Source organism: Stenella coeruleoalba, assembly GCF_951394435.1.
Source record: "Stenella coeruleoalba genome assembly, chromosome: 1".
Classification (NCBI taxonomy): Eukaryota; Metazoa; Chordata; class Mammalia; order Artiodactyla; family Delphinidae; genus Stenella; species Stenella coeruleoalba.
The window spans coordinates 85,778,583-85,797,614 of NC_137169.1; the positions used below are offsets into that span (position 1 = coordinate 85,778,583).

The window sequence follows — 19,032 nt, forward strand, 5'->3', positions numbered from 1 at the left end:
CACTTATCCAACATTTTGTATCTTATTTTATTCTTCCCATTTTTCCTTCTTACTTCATTATTTTTCTTTTTTTCTTTTATTTTTTTTAGATGGAGAATTTTAATTAAATTGGCATAGTTAAGACCAAAAAGGGAAGGTGGACATTGTCAGTGTATCTTCAGTCCTTGCCTTAACGGGCGAATGAACACAACTTGAAACACAGGTGACTCTTGCTGGTCTATGAGACAGTGAAGGGAGCTTCTCAATATTTAAATATATTAATATAACCAATTATAGAAATCTAAATATAAAACCAATCTCCTATAGGGTTTGAGAAGGCATTCACCATATCCCTGAAAAGTTTAACATTCCTTATTCAAGTTTAATCATCTCTTTAGAAAGGGAAAACAGTGATAGTCCTTGTTGAACCAGAATTACTATCAAAATTCAAAAAGCTGACCATATTTATTTAGCCACAAGCCAATCTTATTTAAATCAGGACAGAAATATTACATCAGCCATTCATGATCTGAATTCTAGTGTATGAGATCAATTTAAATATGGTACACATAAAAAGTCATGAGACATTTCATAATAAATAAGGCAGTGGCCAACTATTACTCATTAGTAGCTTTTTTGAGATAAGCTATCAAGTCTGCCCTTTCTCCCTTCTTCTTAATGCCAGCAAAGATCATTTTTGTTCCAGGGATGTACTTCTTGGGATACTCCACATACTCCATCAGCATCTCCTCTCCCCAGAGGTGATGCCTTTGTTTTTGTTGGCATCTGTGTAAGAGAATCCGACAGCCTGTCCTGTCTTTCACCCAAACAGAACACGGAGATTTGGCCTGGTCTTGTGCTTGCCTCCCTTTTCCACAGTATGGCACTGGGCACACTTCTCAACAAAAATCTTCTTGCCCTTCTCGACATCACCCATTATTAAATCGTTCTTTCTCTGTGCACGACTCAGAGGTTCCCACTCGCAAGCCGAAAGTCCCGCTCTCTAATCCCAAGAACACGCCGGTCCGCGCCTACGTATCTCATTATTTTTCTAATCATTCATAATATGCTCCCATTATAGAAAATTTAGAACAGAAAATTATAAGCCTGAGAAATGTGTAAGCCCACCACTCAGATATAATATATTTTGCTGTATTTTATTCCTATCTTTTTTCTCTTTATTCTTTATATTCAATGGAGATCATGTTCTACATGCAATTTTGTTTCCTGGTATTTTTCAGTGAACATCATGATACTCGTGTCACTCAAAAACACTGTTAAAGGTCATTTTAATATCCAGATATAACTAAATATGCCACAATTTACCATTATGTATATATATTTATTGATATACCATATATATTATTTTATATTCTAGAAACTTCATTTTCTTATTATTTCCTTAATAGTAGACAATTAGGTTCTACTCAATTTGTTTACTGTTATATTCTATAATTTGAGAAACAGTTTCAGATTGTCCATAATGTCTATGTCTTGTGCATAGTATATTTCATGAAGTTAAATTTATATGAAAAGGGGTATGTTTGTTTCAAGGTTCTTAGTACTTATTGGTACACTCCCTTCCTTAAATGTAAAAGTAATTTCAATTGCTCTTGATCTCTGAGAATGGCACAATGGCTCTTACCATTCCATCTCCAGCACTCAAAAATCTCCTCCTCGCTGAACTGCAGTAACGTCAATAACCAAGAATTAGTACTTTTTATGTAATTTATATTTTGCTTGCCATTAGAGTTGAATATTTTAAGGGTTTCTTAATCATACTTTGCCAATTAACCACTAAGCTCCTAAATTGTTTTGAATCTCTTACACACATGGCAATACAGAACACTGATGTTGTCTTTAAATTTTGTGATTTTTTTCCATATACAGAAGCTTTTTTTTTTTTTTTTTTTTTTGCGTTACGCGGGCGTCTCACTGCTGTGGCCTCTCCCGTTGCGGAGCACAGGCTCCAGACGCGCAGGCTCAGTGGCCATGGCTCACGGGCCTAGCCGCTCCGCGGCATGTGGGATCTTCCCGGACCGGGACACGAACCCGTGTCCCCTGAATCGGCAGGTGGACTCCCAACCACTGCACCACCAGGGAAGCCCCAGAAGCTTTTTTAATGCAGTCAAAGCTTAGTTATTTCCTCAACTACTTTTTGGATTATTATCTCTTTCCCCATCTAAACCTCAGAGATAGTCACTTTCATAGTTTATTGGACTGTGGCTGTCTCATTTATTTATTTTAGCTCTTTAATATACACGAAACTTCCTTTAATACCCGTGAGGTGAAAATATAAGGTGATTTCTTTTCTCTAAACAGCAAAACAACTGTCTCTTATACCATTTGCCGAGCAATTCAACATGTCCTGGATGATTGGGGTACTCTAATATAACTACCTCATAGGATCTTCATAGAATAGGTAATACACAGAAAAGTTCACAAATTTCCATCTTTATCTTAAAACTGACCATATTACTAAATTCTTTTATTAATTTCTAGAGTGTTTTTGTTGTTAATTCCATAGAGATTTCTACATACAAGTCATGTCTTTAGAAAATAATAGTCACCTTGTCTCCTCCATATCATATTTGTTAATTTTGGTTTTATATCCATTACTGTGTTCTGATTTCAGTTTTACTCTTCATTTTTTGAGAGTGTGCATGATGTGTATGTGTGATGTGTGTGAACATGGTTTAACCTTACCCTAGACTCTCCCTTGATGATAATTCCATCGGTGAGAGAAAGGTGAATGTCATGTTAGCAACTCAAAAACATCCCTCTGGGGCGATGCTGTCCAAACCATAGCCACTAACCACATGCAACAATTTACATTTAAATTAATAAAAATTAAATAAAATTAAACATTCAGTTCTTCAGTTACACTAGCCACAGTTCAAGTGCTCAGACACACCATATCAGAGTCCCAATTTATTCTGTTGGAGAAAGTTATTTAAAATGTTTAAATCCCGGGCTTCCCTGGTGGTGCAGTGGTTGAGAGTACGCCTGCTGATGCAGGGGACACGGGTTCGTGCCCCGGTCCGGGAAGATCCCACATGCCGCGGAGCGGCTGGGCGCGTGAGCCATGGCTGCTGAGCCTGCGCGTCCAGAGCCTGTGCTCCGCAACGGGAGAGGCCACAACAGTGAGAGGCCCGCGTACCGCAAAAAAAAAAAAAAAGTTTAAATCCCAAAATATGTTTCTCTCTGACACACATTTTCCTAAACCAAGTATTTTCTAGGCATCTGGTTAGATTCTCCTTTCTGATTCCATGCACTATCATTCGAAATCAGATGCTTTCCCATGGCTACAAATATCAAAGTACTTAACAAATCCCAGGCTGCAACCTCCAGTCTTTTTCCTGAGTTGCAGAGTTGTATTTTCCTTTGCCTACTGCAAATTTACACATGAGTTTACCATAGCTATCTCAAATTCATCTGAAAACTAAAATCATCTTACTTAATCCTCCTCTTCTTTTCTCTTTCCCTATCTTAATTAATGTATATCCAAATACTCAAAATAAAAACATTTGAGTTTAAACTTACACAGTGCTGTAAGTCAATTATATCTCAATAATACTGGAAGGGACAAAGAGGCATGGACATATATACACTACCAAACGTAAGGTAGATAGCTAGTGGGAAGCAGCCGCATAGCACAGGTAGATCAGCTCGGTGCTTTGTGACCACCTGGAGGGGTGGGATAGGGAGGGTGGGAGGGAGGGAGACGCAAGCGGGAAGAGATATGGGAACATATGTATATATATAACTGATTCATTTTGTTGTGAAGCTGAAACTAACATACCATTGTAAAGCAATTATACTCCAATAAAGATGTTAAAAAAAAAATGATTGAAAAAAAAAAAACTGGAAGGGAAAAAAAGTTGAATACAAAGTCAAAAAAAATTTTTTGACTTGCCCTTGATAAATGTCCTTCTTCTTATTTTTTATCTTTATCAATAATTCAACAAATAATTATTAAGCACCTAATATGCTAAGAATACATATGGTAAGGCTAAGAATACAAAGGAGAGCAAAATAGCAATCCTCCTACCCTCATGAGATTTACTATCTAGTAGGATACACAAATAAATTAGACTTTATTCTGAAAGCATAAGAAAACTTTAAAAGGTTTTAAACAGAGCAACAGAGATTAAATCAAGTTTTTAATATATTGAGGCTATTAAGTCACAGAGTCTCATCAGATCTACCTTCTAAATATTTCTAAATTTCTCAAACACACTCTCCTCTGTTGACCTCTATACCCTTCTACCTTTATCTTAGTGGGGTCACTGATTTCTCTACATCTCTCATTCCCTCCACTGTACCCTCTACTCTACTGCCAAAACAAACTTTTGAATTACTTTTTCCCAGTCTGGGTATGAGTTAAAACCTAATAAAATACTTGTTTCATTTAGCCAGCACATTCCAGAGTAGGCTGTATCCCCTTACACGTTTTAAATAGCCGGCCACACGTTCTCACATCCAGGATTAGATCCTCACATCTGGGATCAGGAAGAAGCACCGGAGGGGTCTAAAATGATTCCTGAGCTGGGACACTGATGAAAGAACAGGCCCAAGATTGCTTGGCAAAGACTGCCCACGAACAGGGATTGGATGAGACGACAGAGAACTGAGCAAGGGCAGAGACCTCTCTTTTTTGTTCTTAGTAGAACCTTAATAAATGAGGAGGTAATACCCAACTTGATGATAAGGCCCAACCAAGGCAGCCACAAAATGTCTGTCACTCTTCAGATTCAGTCAAGTTTTGCTCCAACTTCTCCAGACTACAGACACACTCAGGAGGAGGGTACCACTGTGGGTGCCCGGAGCCACCTGAGGGCTGCTGCAGAGGTTAAGTTAGTGAGAAAAAAAGGATGTTCAATAGCCAAGCTATGTCATGCCCATGGACCAAGAGAAAAAATGCCGTATCATTTTTGGGATCAGGGAAACAACTCAAGTACTGGGGCTCTGAGTCTTCACATCAGGCATTTGATTTTTGTATCTGTCTCCCCAACTAGGCCATTAGCCCCTTGAGGGCAGAGATTCCCTTATTCATATCTGTAACCCCATTACCTGGTGTATTACAGAAACACAATAAATGTTTATTAAATAAATGAATGATTGTATCTATCCCCACATTATATTTTCTTACCCTATTAGAATTCTAAAAAGTTGTAAAATAATCTTCATAGTTTTATCAATATATTTAATCCTGTCACCCTTCCTTAAAAACCACAATCACTCCTTGAAGTAATTTAAAGTATCTATCCTGGCAAGCTAGACTCTATGTAACTGACCTCTAGAATATGGTAACAAACACATTTCCAACAAGCCTCCTGAAACCAGCCCCTGAGCTAACTGAAATTGTTGGCAAATTATTCATACCTGTCTCCCACTGCCCCCTCTCACACTCTGAAATTCTGAATAGTTCCCACCATCCCTGCCAACCTCGTACTGCTTTATTTATACCCAAGGATTCTTGGCATATGAGGAGAGATATTACTGACCAAATAATTCTGCCTATGTGAGTTTTGCAGGAAAACATACATTCAAAAAAGCTTGAAAAAAATTTGCTCTACGTCTTTAAAGACGACTTTACTGTTCTTGAAATACATCTTGCACCTTTGTTCAATACCTTTCCCTCTACCTGTAAAACTGGCCATATTCAAGGCCTAGATCAAATTTCTTATCCTCTCCATGGTTTTCTTTGATTTGACACTCTTCATGTAAGACAATAAAAATGATCATAGATGAGAGAACAATTAATTTTTGCCCCTTGATGCATTCTCCTTTTATTCTATTAGTCACATAACATTATAACTTTTTGTTTATATGCGTCCATAGTCTCACATATAAAGAATGAGCTCCTGCTGTATTTTCTAAAGGCAAAAACCAGAAGTTTTTTTAAAAGTGCTAGGCCCACAGTACACTAAACTGTTGAATGCTTTTGGTAACAAGATTATTTAGTTGTGTTTAGTGAATCTAAAGATTATGAGTGTGTGTATGTGTAAAATATCCTGCCAACGTAAACAAAGTACATTACACAGCCATATGATTAAATGCTGATTTAAATTATCTAGCCTATTGCTTTATCTCATAGCATGGATGGTTGAGAGGTTACTCCAATCAGGTAATACTTGTTTTTCTCATTAATTCATCTCTACTTTTTGAAAAGCAGAATTTTCGAAAATAGCAAGTATTACAAAATTTGGCAGAATTTTATAATCTCTTCCAACGCAGTTCTCCCATAATTCAATTTGTTTTTTTCTTGATGATGAATTTTCTATACTAATTACATCCTTCCCTTGTTCATTGTATTTCCCTCACTCACATCCATTTTCATTCACATTGCCCCTTTGCAATTCTTTCTATGTTTTTGGCCTTTTATTCAAAGCTTCAGAGCTGGCATTCTCTTTGTCTTCCTTTGGGTCTATGGGTTTACTTCAAACTGAATAGATATAAAAATACAGAGAATAACTGTACAGTTCTAAATAAATATTGATGTTATGCTTAACATATTCAAAGTTATTACAATAAACATTTACAAAAATGATGTTTTCAATTTATACCTGTGGTAGTTTCAGGTAGAGGATAAAGAATATATTGAAAAACAGCAGTTCAGTCATAACTTCTGCATTGGCCTTTTCCACATACATTTTACTCTTTATTTTAAATTTACGACTATTTTCAATAACTTTTACTTTCTGAGAATGCCCACTTGCATTGTATATAGATACAAACTCTCTATTGTGGACTCAGTTTTATTTTTCCCTCTTTGTTATTAGTAAAGACATTAACAATAAAATAGGCTCACTTGCTCCAGCTGGTAATTTCTCAATACTAGTAATATATTATTCCTCTTTTTGTGACATCATAATCATCTATATAGAAGTACCATGTATCTTTGTGTAGAAGCTACTGTTTCCATTAAATTTAATTACCTCCCCCTGTGGTTTTAAATAGAAGTGGCTTCAAAATGAGGGCAGCTTCTATTAAATTTAATTACTTTCCCCTGCTGCTTGCGTGGTAAAAGGGAGGTCACTAAATGAGAGCAGCTTCTAGCCTAAAGTATATGGTAACTGTGTGCCAGCAATAACAAAATTGTGCCCAAAATACCCTTCTAGGGAGCTTCACAGGTTTATCCTTTCTCCTATTTAAAATTTTTCCTTTAGCCTTAATTTAAGCCCTTAAAAAATGAGCATGGATAGAAGCAGATATATCTTAAAAATCAATTTTAGTTTCACAGGCTAAATCAAGGCAAATATACTATTTCTGTACAAATATATTGGAAATTATCCCACTCAAAGGTTCAAGCTCAGAACTTTTAAGATTAACATCATTTGTTGTCGTTTCTCCAGCTGTAAGGATGCTAAGTTTTATTCTTCACACATTTTCAATGTCTAGTAAAAGCCTTCATTGATTCTGATCAGATGGATTTAAAGACTGCTTCCTAAAAGTTATTAAAAAGGTATTAAGTTTAGGGAGATTTCAGAAAAATATTCAGAAATAGTAATGTTAAAAAGGAAAAAAAAGAAAACCCATCAGGTTCATTATAGACTGCTGTATTTGAAAAAAAGTTAATCTGTATGCTTTATAATAGTATGAAAACGTGTATCAGTTTAAAAATACTATGGTATAATCCTATAAAATATTTTAGTTAAATATTAATTAGGAGAAAATACTACTCAGTTAAAACACCATTGTACTATTTATTTTTTTACACAGGCAGAACGTAGATGAACAACATTTCCATTCAATCACACAGTTTAGTATAAATATAAAACAAGACACCCCTCAAGCATTTTAAGTAACAAATTAAACATTTACATTTTTTACTGTGCACTGAGGCTTAACATTTATGCAGCTTCAAAACCAAAGTACAGCCTCAAGGGAAGTCTCTCCACTGACAAATTAATACCTTAGAGAACAGAGCTGAATGGTGGCAATGAACTCATTTGTTCCCCCAATAATGAAGAATGACTTTTTCTTTACCACATCTGTGACTGTTGCTATGGTGACCCAGACTTACCTCATTGCTTCTCGGAGAGCTCCTCGTTCACCAAGAGTCGTGTGCTTGATGTCATCAAAATTATTCTCCAGCTTCTCGCAATTCTGCAACATATTAGAAAAATGCATTAATCTCCCAACATACTGAGATAAAATTATATCTATGCAATTATGTAAAATATAATTGATTATATTGATTATGGACTCAAAAATATGCACACCATTTTAATTGGGTAGGATTCATTAAAATTGACAGTGTGAATTCAACAGTAACAAAATAAAAACGTTTTATGTTACAGCTGTCACAGAAGTCTTCTTATCAATTTTTCAAAATTGGGTAAATAGAAGAAATGAGTATTATATAAAAGTAGTACAACTTCTAGAGTTTTGAGGTTTAAAAATTAGTTCTCTAAAATAATCTCAAGTATACCAAAGCCAACTGGAATTCAAAGAAAGTCAGTAAAGTTTGAAATCACAATAAATTGTATATGATAAATACCCAGTTCTAAAATATTAGTATTTACTGATATGGAAAGATAAAGCCCAGGCATAATATAATAATAAAAGTTCAAACATTTTGAAATCAAAATTTTAAAATTAGATCTTTAAATAACAGTTATATACAAATTGTTCACAAATATATATATATATATGTATATATATTTGAAAATAAATAAGTCCACTCATTAAAATTATGTGACATTGCATCAGGCTCTTAGCATTACTGGACTGAATTTTCTAAGAGTTTTTTTGTTTAATTTTAATTATGTTTTTATATGTAAAACTAACTTAATCTCACATGACCCTAATAAGTTATCAGAACATAATATATAGGATTAAATTTTACCCTAAAAAATGTATCCATATGAATCTTTTGGCACATTAGATTTCATGTATTTAGGTAATAAAATAACTGGATTTAGCATTTTAGTTAATTTAACAGACAGTAAAACTAAAGAATAAAATTTTAACATTAATGGGTTCTATATTAAATTGTAAATAAGTATGCTGGATTTTACAAAAATACAGAATTTAGATTAATAATTTCCAATGTGTAAGAATTCATTGATTTAAAACCCATTGTTATATATACCATTATCTTACCTTGATATCTTTTTTAGATTGGCCAAATTAAGGCAAAGATCCTTTTTAACACATAGTTACATGTTTTACAATGAAAATCTTGAAAATTAGCAAAATGTATCTAAAATAATTTGAATTATGGATCAAAGTCCTTTTTTGGATATGTAACTTGCAAATATCTCCTGATCTGTGTCTTGTCTTTTCACTTTTTAATAGTATCTTTTCATAAAGAGAATTTCTTTTTATTTTTTTTTTTTGGCGGTACGCAGGCCTCTCACTGTCGTGGTCTCTCCGGTTGCGGAGCACAGGCTCCGGACGCGCAGGCTCAGCGGCCATGGCCCACGGGCCCAGCCGCTCCGCGGCATGTGGTATCCTCCCGGACCGGGCGCGAAACCGTGTTCCCTGCATCGGCAGGCGGACTCCCAACCACTGCGCCACCAGGGAAGCCCGAGAATTTCTTATTTTTAGAGAGGCCCAATTTATTATTGCTTTAATTTATGGTTAGTGCTATTTGTGTCCTGTTTAAGAAATCTTTGATTTCCTCAAGGTTATAAATTTATTTTCCTATATTTTTCCACAAAGCTTTATTACTTTGCATTTCATATTTAGATGTGTAATTCATCTGGGATTGATATTTGTATATGTGTATAACAGAAAAATCACACCATACAGGTCAGCGGTTAAATCAGTACTATTTTTTGAAAAGGCCATCATTTCCCCACTTTAATTCATCTTCTCCATAAAGTAAGACACAGTATACATAGGGTCTGTTTCTGGGGTCCATAATGGCCAACTGCTCAATTTCCTATATTTGTGCTAGTATCACACTGTTTTAATTACTCATATCTATAATAAATAAAGAACTCCGACAAGTAAATATGAAAAAAAACCAGACAATTCAATGTAAAATGGGCAAAAGACTTATATAAACACTATATAACAGAGACTATACAAATAACTAATTTAAAAGAACATGCTCAACATCATTAGTCATGATAAAGATGCAAATTTTAAAAATGAAATATCACTACACACTTTGAAAATGTGTAAAATGAAAAAGATAGATGATAAAAAAGTGGGTTTTTTTAATATAAAAAGCAACTGAAGCACTGCTGGTAGAACTGTAAATTGTTAAAACCACTTGACAAAGCTTTTTGGTAGCATTTTCAAAAGCTGAATTTTCATGTCTTGGAATATACCCAGAACAAATATGTAATATGTTTGCCTAAAGTCGTATACAAGAATGTTAATTGTAGCACTATCCAAATTTCCCCAAACTGGAAACAAGTCAAATGCACATAAAGATGGAATATATAAATCAACTGTGTTATATTACTACAATGGAAAATACATAGCAATGAGAATGAACAAACTACATCTATGTGGAATAACATGGATTATCTCACACCCATAGTATCAAATAAAGTGACACACAAAAGATCACATAGGAAAATTATTCCACTTAAATGAATTTCAAAAACAAGCAAAGCTGCGCTTCTCTTGTAGCACAGTGGTTAAGAATCCGCCTGCCAATGCTGGGGACACGGGTTCGAGCCCTGGTCCGGGAAGATCCCACACGCCGCGGAATGACTAAGCCCGTGCACCACAACTACTGAGCCTGCGCTCCAGAGCCCGTGAGCCACAACTCCTGAAGGCCGGGTGCCTAGAGCCCGTGCTCCACAACAAGAGAAGCCACCGCAATGAGTAAGCCCGCATGCCACAACGAAGAGTAGACCCCGCTCACCGCAACTAGAGAAAGCCTGCACACAGCAACGAAGAGCCAACGCAGACAAAAATAAATAAATAAATAAATTTTTAAAAATTACCTTTAAAAAAATAATAACTTGGAAACAAAAATAAGCAAAGCTACAGTGAATAGTTCAACAATAAAAGTAAGAAAACAATTCCATTTATAAGAATATAAAAAAGAATAGAATACTACTTAATAACTTTAACAAAAGAAGCATAAGACTTGTGTACTGAAAAGTACAAAACATCATGATAAAAATTAAAGAAAGCCAAAATAAATGGTAAGACATCCATGTTCATGAATTAGAAGACAATATTGTTAAGGTGGCACTACTCCCTAAATTAATCTAAAGTTTCAATGTGATTCCTGTCAAAATCCCAGCTGACTCTTTTTTTTTCAGATTTTGATAAGCTGATTCTAAAATTCATATGAAAATAGAAGGGACCCAGAATAGCCAAAACCTTCTTAAAAACAGAATAGCAAAGTTGAAGGCCTAACACTTCCTGATTTCAAAAATGACTATAAGCCTACAGTTATCAAGACATATACCCGCATATATATATATACAAATGTTCATGGCAGCATTATTCATAACATAAAAGGTAGAAAAACTGCAAGTCAATAAAATGATAAATGGATAAGCAAATATGGTATACCAATATAATGATATACTATTCAGCCATAAAAAGGTAAGTTCTGATACATGATGAGCTTTGAAAACGTTATGCTAAGTGAAAAAGCCAGATGCAAAAGGTCACATTGTATCAATTCATTTATATAAAATGTCAAATACAGGCATATCCATAGAGACAGGAGATTAGTGGTTGCCAGGGGCTGCAGAGAGGGAAGGAATTATTGCTAATGGTAACGGGGTTTCTTTTTGGGGACATGAAATTTCTGAAATTAGTGGCGATCAATGCACAACACTGTGAATATACTAAAAACCACTGAATTATATGCATTTTAAATGAGTGAACCGTATGATATGTGAATATATCTCAATAAAGCTACTATTTTAAAAGTAGGCAAAACTAATGAAGGTGTTGGAAATTAGTGGATACTGACTACAGGAGACAGAAGAGGGTCTTCTAGGGCACTGTTTAATTCATTTTGTGAAAATTCATGGAACTGAATACTTAAGATCTGTTTAGTTTTCCATATGTAATACTGCAATAAAAAGCTTTAAGAAGAGAGCTTGAATTCTGGTGAAGGAATCATAATGCAGTAATATATCACTACAGTTAAAGAATGCAGATAAAGAAGTTCAAAGTATCTGACACAGTAAGCATTAGCTACCAGCTAATAATAATAAAATAACATTTTATTATTTACCAAAATTCTGTACTAAAGTTCCAATTCCTGTAACTTACCCTGATAAATTTTTGATACTTCATTAACTAAACTATGAACTTTTTCTCTATAGAGTGATAGTCTTAAAGAATGACATTTATATGACTATAATTGCAAAGATGAATAACTAAATTATTTGAATTAGATGGCCTTTGAAAAACACTTTCCCAGTACTTCTGGGATAAAAATTAGTCTGGACCTCTAAGGCAGAAAGCAGAGTTTTCCTTTCTTTATTCAGGAAAAAAAAGAGGGGGGGGGGGGACAAATATAAATTTTACACTGAACAGATTGTAGTGCCCTTTCAAATATTTCTATGGAGATAATAATATTTTTTAGAAGCTTTATGTTCATAGGTGTTCAATGCAGCATTTTTATGACAGTGAAATATTGGGGGGGATTCTAAATTTTCAACATAAAAGAATGGTTAAATAAAGCACTTTAAATTTGAGGGATATTATGCATTAATTACAAATCCTGTTTAGATAGAGTTAGCCAATGTTTATTTGACATTGTGTAATTTTTTTTAAAAAGACACTATAAAATTGAATATGTTGTATGATATGATTACAATTTTGGAAAACAAAACAAGCAAAGCCAAAAAAGACTAGAAATGAAATAGTAACTCAGATTATCTCAAAATGTTGAATAAACAAGGGTTTATTTTTTTACTTATAGTTTTCAATATTTTCCAAAGTTTCAGTTACAGGTTTATATTTCTTTTTGATTTCAAGATTTAAAAAATTAAGCATTTTTTTAAAGATTTTGAAAGTATCTGTATATTCTGTGCTGAATATGCTATTTTTGTAAAATATAATAAAACAAAATAATTGCTAGCAATAAAAGAAATTTAATATAAGATAGGACTGGACTTTTCCAATATTTATTTTTTCTATTAAATATGCACTTGACTAATTAAGATTTCTGCCTCCTGATTATTTGCCAATGAGTTCATGAAAGTTTTAATATTTCAAATTGTCCAAAAAAAGTTTCCAATCATCAGTTTGATTTCTTTACTTTTGCACACCCAAAAAGAGGTATAAGGATGTACACAAAGCAGTAAAAGAAAATAAAGTCATATAATAAAATCAGTTACACTTATTTGCTATATTCAACCTACAACATAGCTTAATGTGAACAACTGATACTCAAATAGTGCCACTTGGGCTAAGCGAATACCTGAAAAGACCCAAACACAACTACTAGTTATATAATATTTGGAATATACTGTTTTTAACTTTCATATATTTAAACTTAATAACAGATGACTAGTATTTATTCATGATTCTAAACAGACTTCACAATACAATTTTTAGAGTTGCATAATATTCTACTGCACCCATGTGCTATTACTTATTTAGCTAATTCCTTTTTGGTTTGGTTTGGTGGTTTGTTGCTAATGCTATTATAAATATAATACAAGAATAGATGGCTAAAAATGAAATAAAAGCTTAAAAAGTATTAAGAAAAAATAAATATCATTGACTGGGATTATTCATTCCAACTAATTTCCCATCTAACTCAAATTGTTTTCATCTAAAATATAACCAAATTATGTGACTATGGTAGAGTCAATACTCAAATTCAGGATTACTGATTCTATATCTCATTCTCGTTCCTGAATTTAACTGTTAATGGAAAACAATGCATGTTTTCTCTGTGGTCATATAATTATACTTATTTTTATCTAGATTTGCCATAAACCCAACCCCATCAATTTAGATGAATCACTGCTAAGAGTCTTACATTTAAATCTTAAGTTGGGAAAAGGTTTCATAACATTGTTCTTTCAAACTTTACTGACTCTTGATATGGAAAACAGCACCTATCACTTCCCCACAGGTGGTTTATAAATCAGATGTGGAAATAGATATTTCTATTTAATTGTTTTGGGCATATTTTTCATTTTTAATATATCTCCTACTTTGGATATACATAAATATATACACAGATACACACACATATATACATACAAATGTGTTTGTTAAATGGACTCATTTAATAGAAATAAATCTGTACCTTGACGAGGTATTTTTGTTTTTTATGGTTGGTTTTCAAGAAAATCTTAGAAACTTTGATTTTACCAACAGAGATTAACAAAATCAAATAACGTTATATCTGAATCTATTTATTTAAGAACAATTGTCTTCAGTTAGGGTACTGTCTTCTCAGACGCTACCTATAGGAAATGTGAGATTTAATCATTAAAATCAATGGAAAGGCTAGAAAAGTCACACTACTGTAATTAAGAGAGAATTTTAAGATCTCAATTTAGCCATTTAAAGTAACTCCCTAGACCAGAGCAATAATGCCCACAGCAAAACAAAGTCATAGATAACAAATATTTAAGGCAGCCTGCTACAACCGTGTGACACAGCAGCTTAAATCAAAAGCAAACACCGATGGAGTCCACAAAAACCTCTTTTCATCCCAATATCCATTTCTGAGTCCCTTGGGAAAAGCTGTATAATAAAATGTAAAAAGCAAAAAATAAATAAGCTTTTACTATTTCTTATAATTTATAAATCATTTCAAAAAAGTGAATGTTAATCTGATCAATTTTTGAAAAAGGTCAATTCACAGTAAAATCCATGTGTAGACAACCTTTTCAAAACAGAATTCTTGTGGAAATTTTACTCTTTCAGATTTATATTTTTAAAAATTATACAGATGGTTTCAGAATCTCAAACGAGTCTAGATGTTACTACAAAAAAATGCATTTGCCTCCCTTCTATGTGGTAAATTGAGAGCATAAAGAAAAAATACATATATTTTCTTGTTTGTCTGTTTTTTCTTCTGGTCCTGAAATCCCTCATCACTTTCCTCCTCTTAGCTACCTGCACTGTGGTTTTAAACTTTATTTTGGTCTCCACTGCTGCAGAGAAACAAGTTCGTGAAGGACATTAAAGAAGAAACAAGCAAAATTACTGGATTTTGAGTTTTTAAAGGCCTATCCTTGGCATACACAAACAATAGGGTGGAAAGACTGCTTGATTGTCTAGCTTTTCCAGCCACAGAGATAGGAGATAACAACATTCTTCTAAAGACAGAGTGAGAGAAAAGTTGGACACAGAAACCTTAAGTAGCCCCACTGAGCTCACTATGGCTCCAGGAATTGAGAACAGGCAAAGATATCAGAGTTGACTGAGACAGAAAGTGTTCCAGAGCATCTGAAGGTACTTCTTCATTTTAATGATAAGAAGCCTCAAATTTAATAGTGATTTTATCTGGAAGTGGTTAAAATGACATATTTTACCATGAAGTGGAATGGGAACCCAAAATGATTATTGAATAACAGAAAAGGAAAGAATGCTCCATGTTTCACACTCCCTGAGTCTGCAGAAAACTTATTGTGCCCAACAGAACAATAGAGGAAATAAATAAGTCTTGTAAACATTTAAACAGTCTAATTGTTACCTTCACCAAAAATACCTGTGTCCTGAAGAAATCAAATCCAAGATTTTTTTTTAAGAACAATATATGAAAGTACCAAAGAAGAGATACAAGAGTTAAATTCTAATTAAGACAAATGTTAGTCTTTTTCCAGAATGAGATAAACATCTCAAGAAACTAACATTTTTATCTGCTCATCCTCTCCATAAATAAAATTAAGCATCAGATGCTTTAGATGAGAGGCAGAGAGACACTCTCACGTTCACCATTAGTAACATTTTCCTAACAGTAGGGACAACTGTAAGTAAAATGGAGCCAATGTCTTCTATCAAAGTCTATTCTCAGCCCAGTTCATATGAGTATGGATCTAAAAAAAATTATAAACTTATGTTTAAATAACAAATAACTTAATACGCTGTTCATTACAGGGTGAAACCATGTAACCCAGATTGGGACTTGAACCCACAGTCTTTTAATTGAGATCACACACCTGGTCTCAGGACTTAACGAGGCTCAGGTTCTTGATGTTCTTGTCGCAGAAAGAATTCAGTGAAAGACAAAGTGATAGGTAAGAAGTGGATTTATTCAGAAAGAAACACACTCCACAGGCAGAGTGCGGGCCATCTTAGAAGGCAACAGGCCCCAAAATATGAGGTGGTTAGTTTTTATGGGCTGGGTAATTTCATAGGCTAATGAGTGGGAGGATTATTCCAATTATTTGGGGGCTGGGGTGGGGATTTCCAGGAATTGAGCCACCACCTACTTTCTGACCGTTTATAGTTGGCCTCAGAACTGTCATGGCGCTGGTGCGTGTGTCATTTAGCATGCTAATGTATTACAATGAGCATATAATGAGGCTCAAGGTATACTGGAAGTCAAATCTTCCACCATCTTGTACCTAGTTGGTTTTAACCAGTTTTTGTAATGTCCTATGGCTATGTCATTATTTTAAAGGCTGTGCCCTGCCCCCTTCCCTCCTGTTTCAAGGGGATTCTATATGTTAGTGTAGGATTATCCCAGAATACAATTTCAGGCATAAGTAAGGCATAGGGGACTTTCCAGGATGTAAAAAGCTTTCAAACAATTCTAAAAATGAACTCACGCATGGTGATGACTGATACTTCTTATTTTTCAAGTGCCTCGTAATTTCCTTTGACCAAGATAATTGCATGAGAGAGCTGCAACCATCACAGCAGATGCAAGACAGACAATCTATTTTGTAGGAAAGAAGGAAGGCAAAGGCAAAGGGTAACTAAAAAGGAAAAGGGGACACAGGGAGAGAATGAATGAACAAACTACTCCTCAGATTAGCAAGTACAAGAACGAGAAAAATCAGTGATTAGTAATAAAACACTGGAACAAAAAACAGGCCTATTAGCCTAAGTACCATGGAGCAAGAAAGTGGGAACACACAGAAAAAATGGAAGGACATGAAAAGTATTGAATTTAGTGCTGACCAGATATTCCATTGGCTACAACAGGCAAATGTTATCTCTACTTAATTAGTAGGAAACTGGAAATCCATATCAGCAACCAAGGTAAATGTTATAGTTTTTTGGCGTATAAAGATGAATTATATTAACAGTAAACTAGCTAATAACATGAAGGGCTTACTCTGTGTTAGACACTTTTCTAGGAACTTTATCCATTTAATCTGCACAACAACCATTGAGATCCATACTTCACAACTGAGGAAACAGGCACAGGGAGATTAAGATAACTTGCCTAAGGTCATATAGCTAATAAGGGATAAAGCAGGGATTTGAACCCAAGGAGTCTGTCCTCAGAGCCAGACTCAAATCCCTCAGAGACTGCTTCAAAAGAGTAAACTGAGTAAAGTGAATATAATAAAGTTCTGCATAGGTCCTCCTCTAGACGTTTGTTGTTAAGTTTAGATAACTGGATTGGACGGACAATAGCTTACTAATAAAGTGGGGCATAAGTTTGTACAGAATACTGTTTTATTTCTTTCTGGATGTGCTACACTTTACAAGGTAGAAAATAAGGAATCCAATATACAGATGTTTAGGCAAAATTAATACCCATAAATATTTTGCATGCAACAGTCTTTATTTGGGTCTGTGACACCACTGTGACAAATATAATGAGCAATTAAATTCCCAAGTGCTCAGATTTTGGCAGCAATTAAAGTAGAAACTAGAAACTAAGCATCAAAAAGAACTGGTTTTGGTGGCCTCCTGCCAAATGAATCCCCATGGGTTGAGAGAACGTCTAGGGTTTCAACTGTGATAGATTTTACAGTGTTTTAATATCTCATCTGTATTAAGGATTGTATAAAGGTATGATAAAACAAATGAGTAAAATATCAACAGCAACATGGGGGCAAAGTAACACACAAGAAGATCTCTGAATGCTGAGAAATTTAAACACGATCACTGAAGTATCTTTGCTTAACTAAACCAAACAATAACAAATTCAACCAAGTATCTAGTGATTCACATGCTGGATGGGGCAGGAAAGAAGCAAAAAATTCAGCAAATTACATTATTAAATAAAAGAATTGATGGTATTACCATATAATGTAATTTCTATTAGGACAGCATTTCCTTTATGAAATAATCACAATAATTAGAACTAAATAGATTGGACCTAAATTTATATAGTAACCAATTTTTTTAATTAGTAAATTAATTTTAATAAATGAGGAAACAGTTTTATATTATTAAGGTCACAGAGAGTTAATGGCACAGCTACTAGAACTTTAGTCTCATAATTACTAAATAACAAAAGCTGAAGTTAATCAATTAAATTTCAATTCAGAAAAAAAACTTGAAAATCTACTGTTAGGCATCATACTAAGCATCAGGGATATAAAGGTAAATAAGAAAAGACCCCCATATTGATCGCAATCCAGTGATAATATAGAGAAGAGAGAGGAATTAACTCTCCTAGAGCAGATATGTCTATGAGTTAATGGCTTCTAAACATGTCTTTGAAATGAGTCAAAATTTTCCAGATTAACAGGGGCTGAGGAGGGGTGAGAAGGCAAAGGTAGTGGAATTGGCTCTAGCCTCAGACCTCAGCATTACTGCCTACTAGTTATAGGTCCTTAGGCAGGACACTCAGTTTATTCTAAGCAAAATATACTTGAACCTTCTAGCATGGTCATCAAAATTAAATAATACATGTAAATCACTTAGTACACCAAACAAATAGAAGGTCTTCAATAAATGGAGGAAGCAAAGGAAAAGAATAAAGAGGAGGAAGAAGAAGAGTATCCATGAACCCCACCATAATCCTAATGGATCAGACATTATGGAGTGAGGTAGAAAAAAGTGCATTTTTCATGTCTTCCAAGTGATTCTAATGAGTAATAAAGTAAAATCAATACAGTCTTTATGGGAAAAAGAAGATTTTTAACGTTTTGATCATAAGATCCCTATGAGAATATAATGAAAATCATGATCCTTTCCTCTTAAAAAATTAAATATTCACAAAAAATTCATATGCAT

The 19,032-nt window shown here is 34.1% G+C and overlaps 1 protein-coding gene and 1 pseudogene across 3 annotated transcripts in view; both read right to left on the minus strand.

Moving 5' to 3' along the window:
• The window catches only part of DPYD (dihydropyrimidine dehydrogenase), an 814,043-nt gene that overhangs the window by 694,240 nt on the left and 100,771 nt on the right, over window positions 1–19,032 (minus strand). For both annotated transcript variants that reach the window (XM_079926015.1, XM_079926014.1), the window contains exon 3: window positions 8,009–8,091. In XM_079926015.1, coding sequence (XP_079782141.1) covers window positions 8,009–8,091 — 83 coding nt within the window. The remainder of the gene's footprint in view (window positions 1–8,008; window positions 8,092–19,032) is intronic.
• On the minus strand, window positions 597–1,407 carry LOC307181574 (cytochrome c-like; annotated as a pseudogene). The gene has a single exon. The product of its transcript is annotated as a cytochrome c-like (transcript).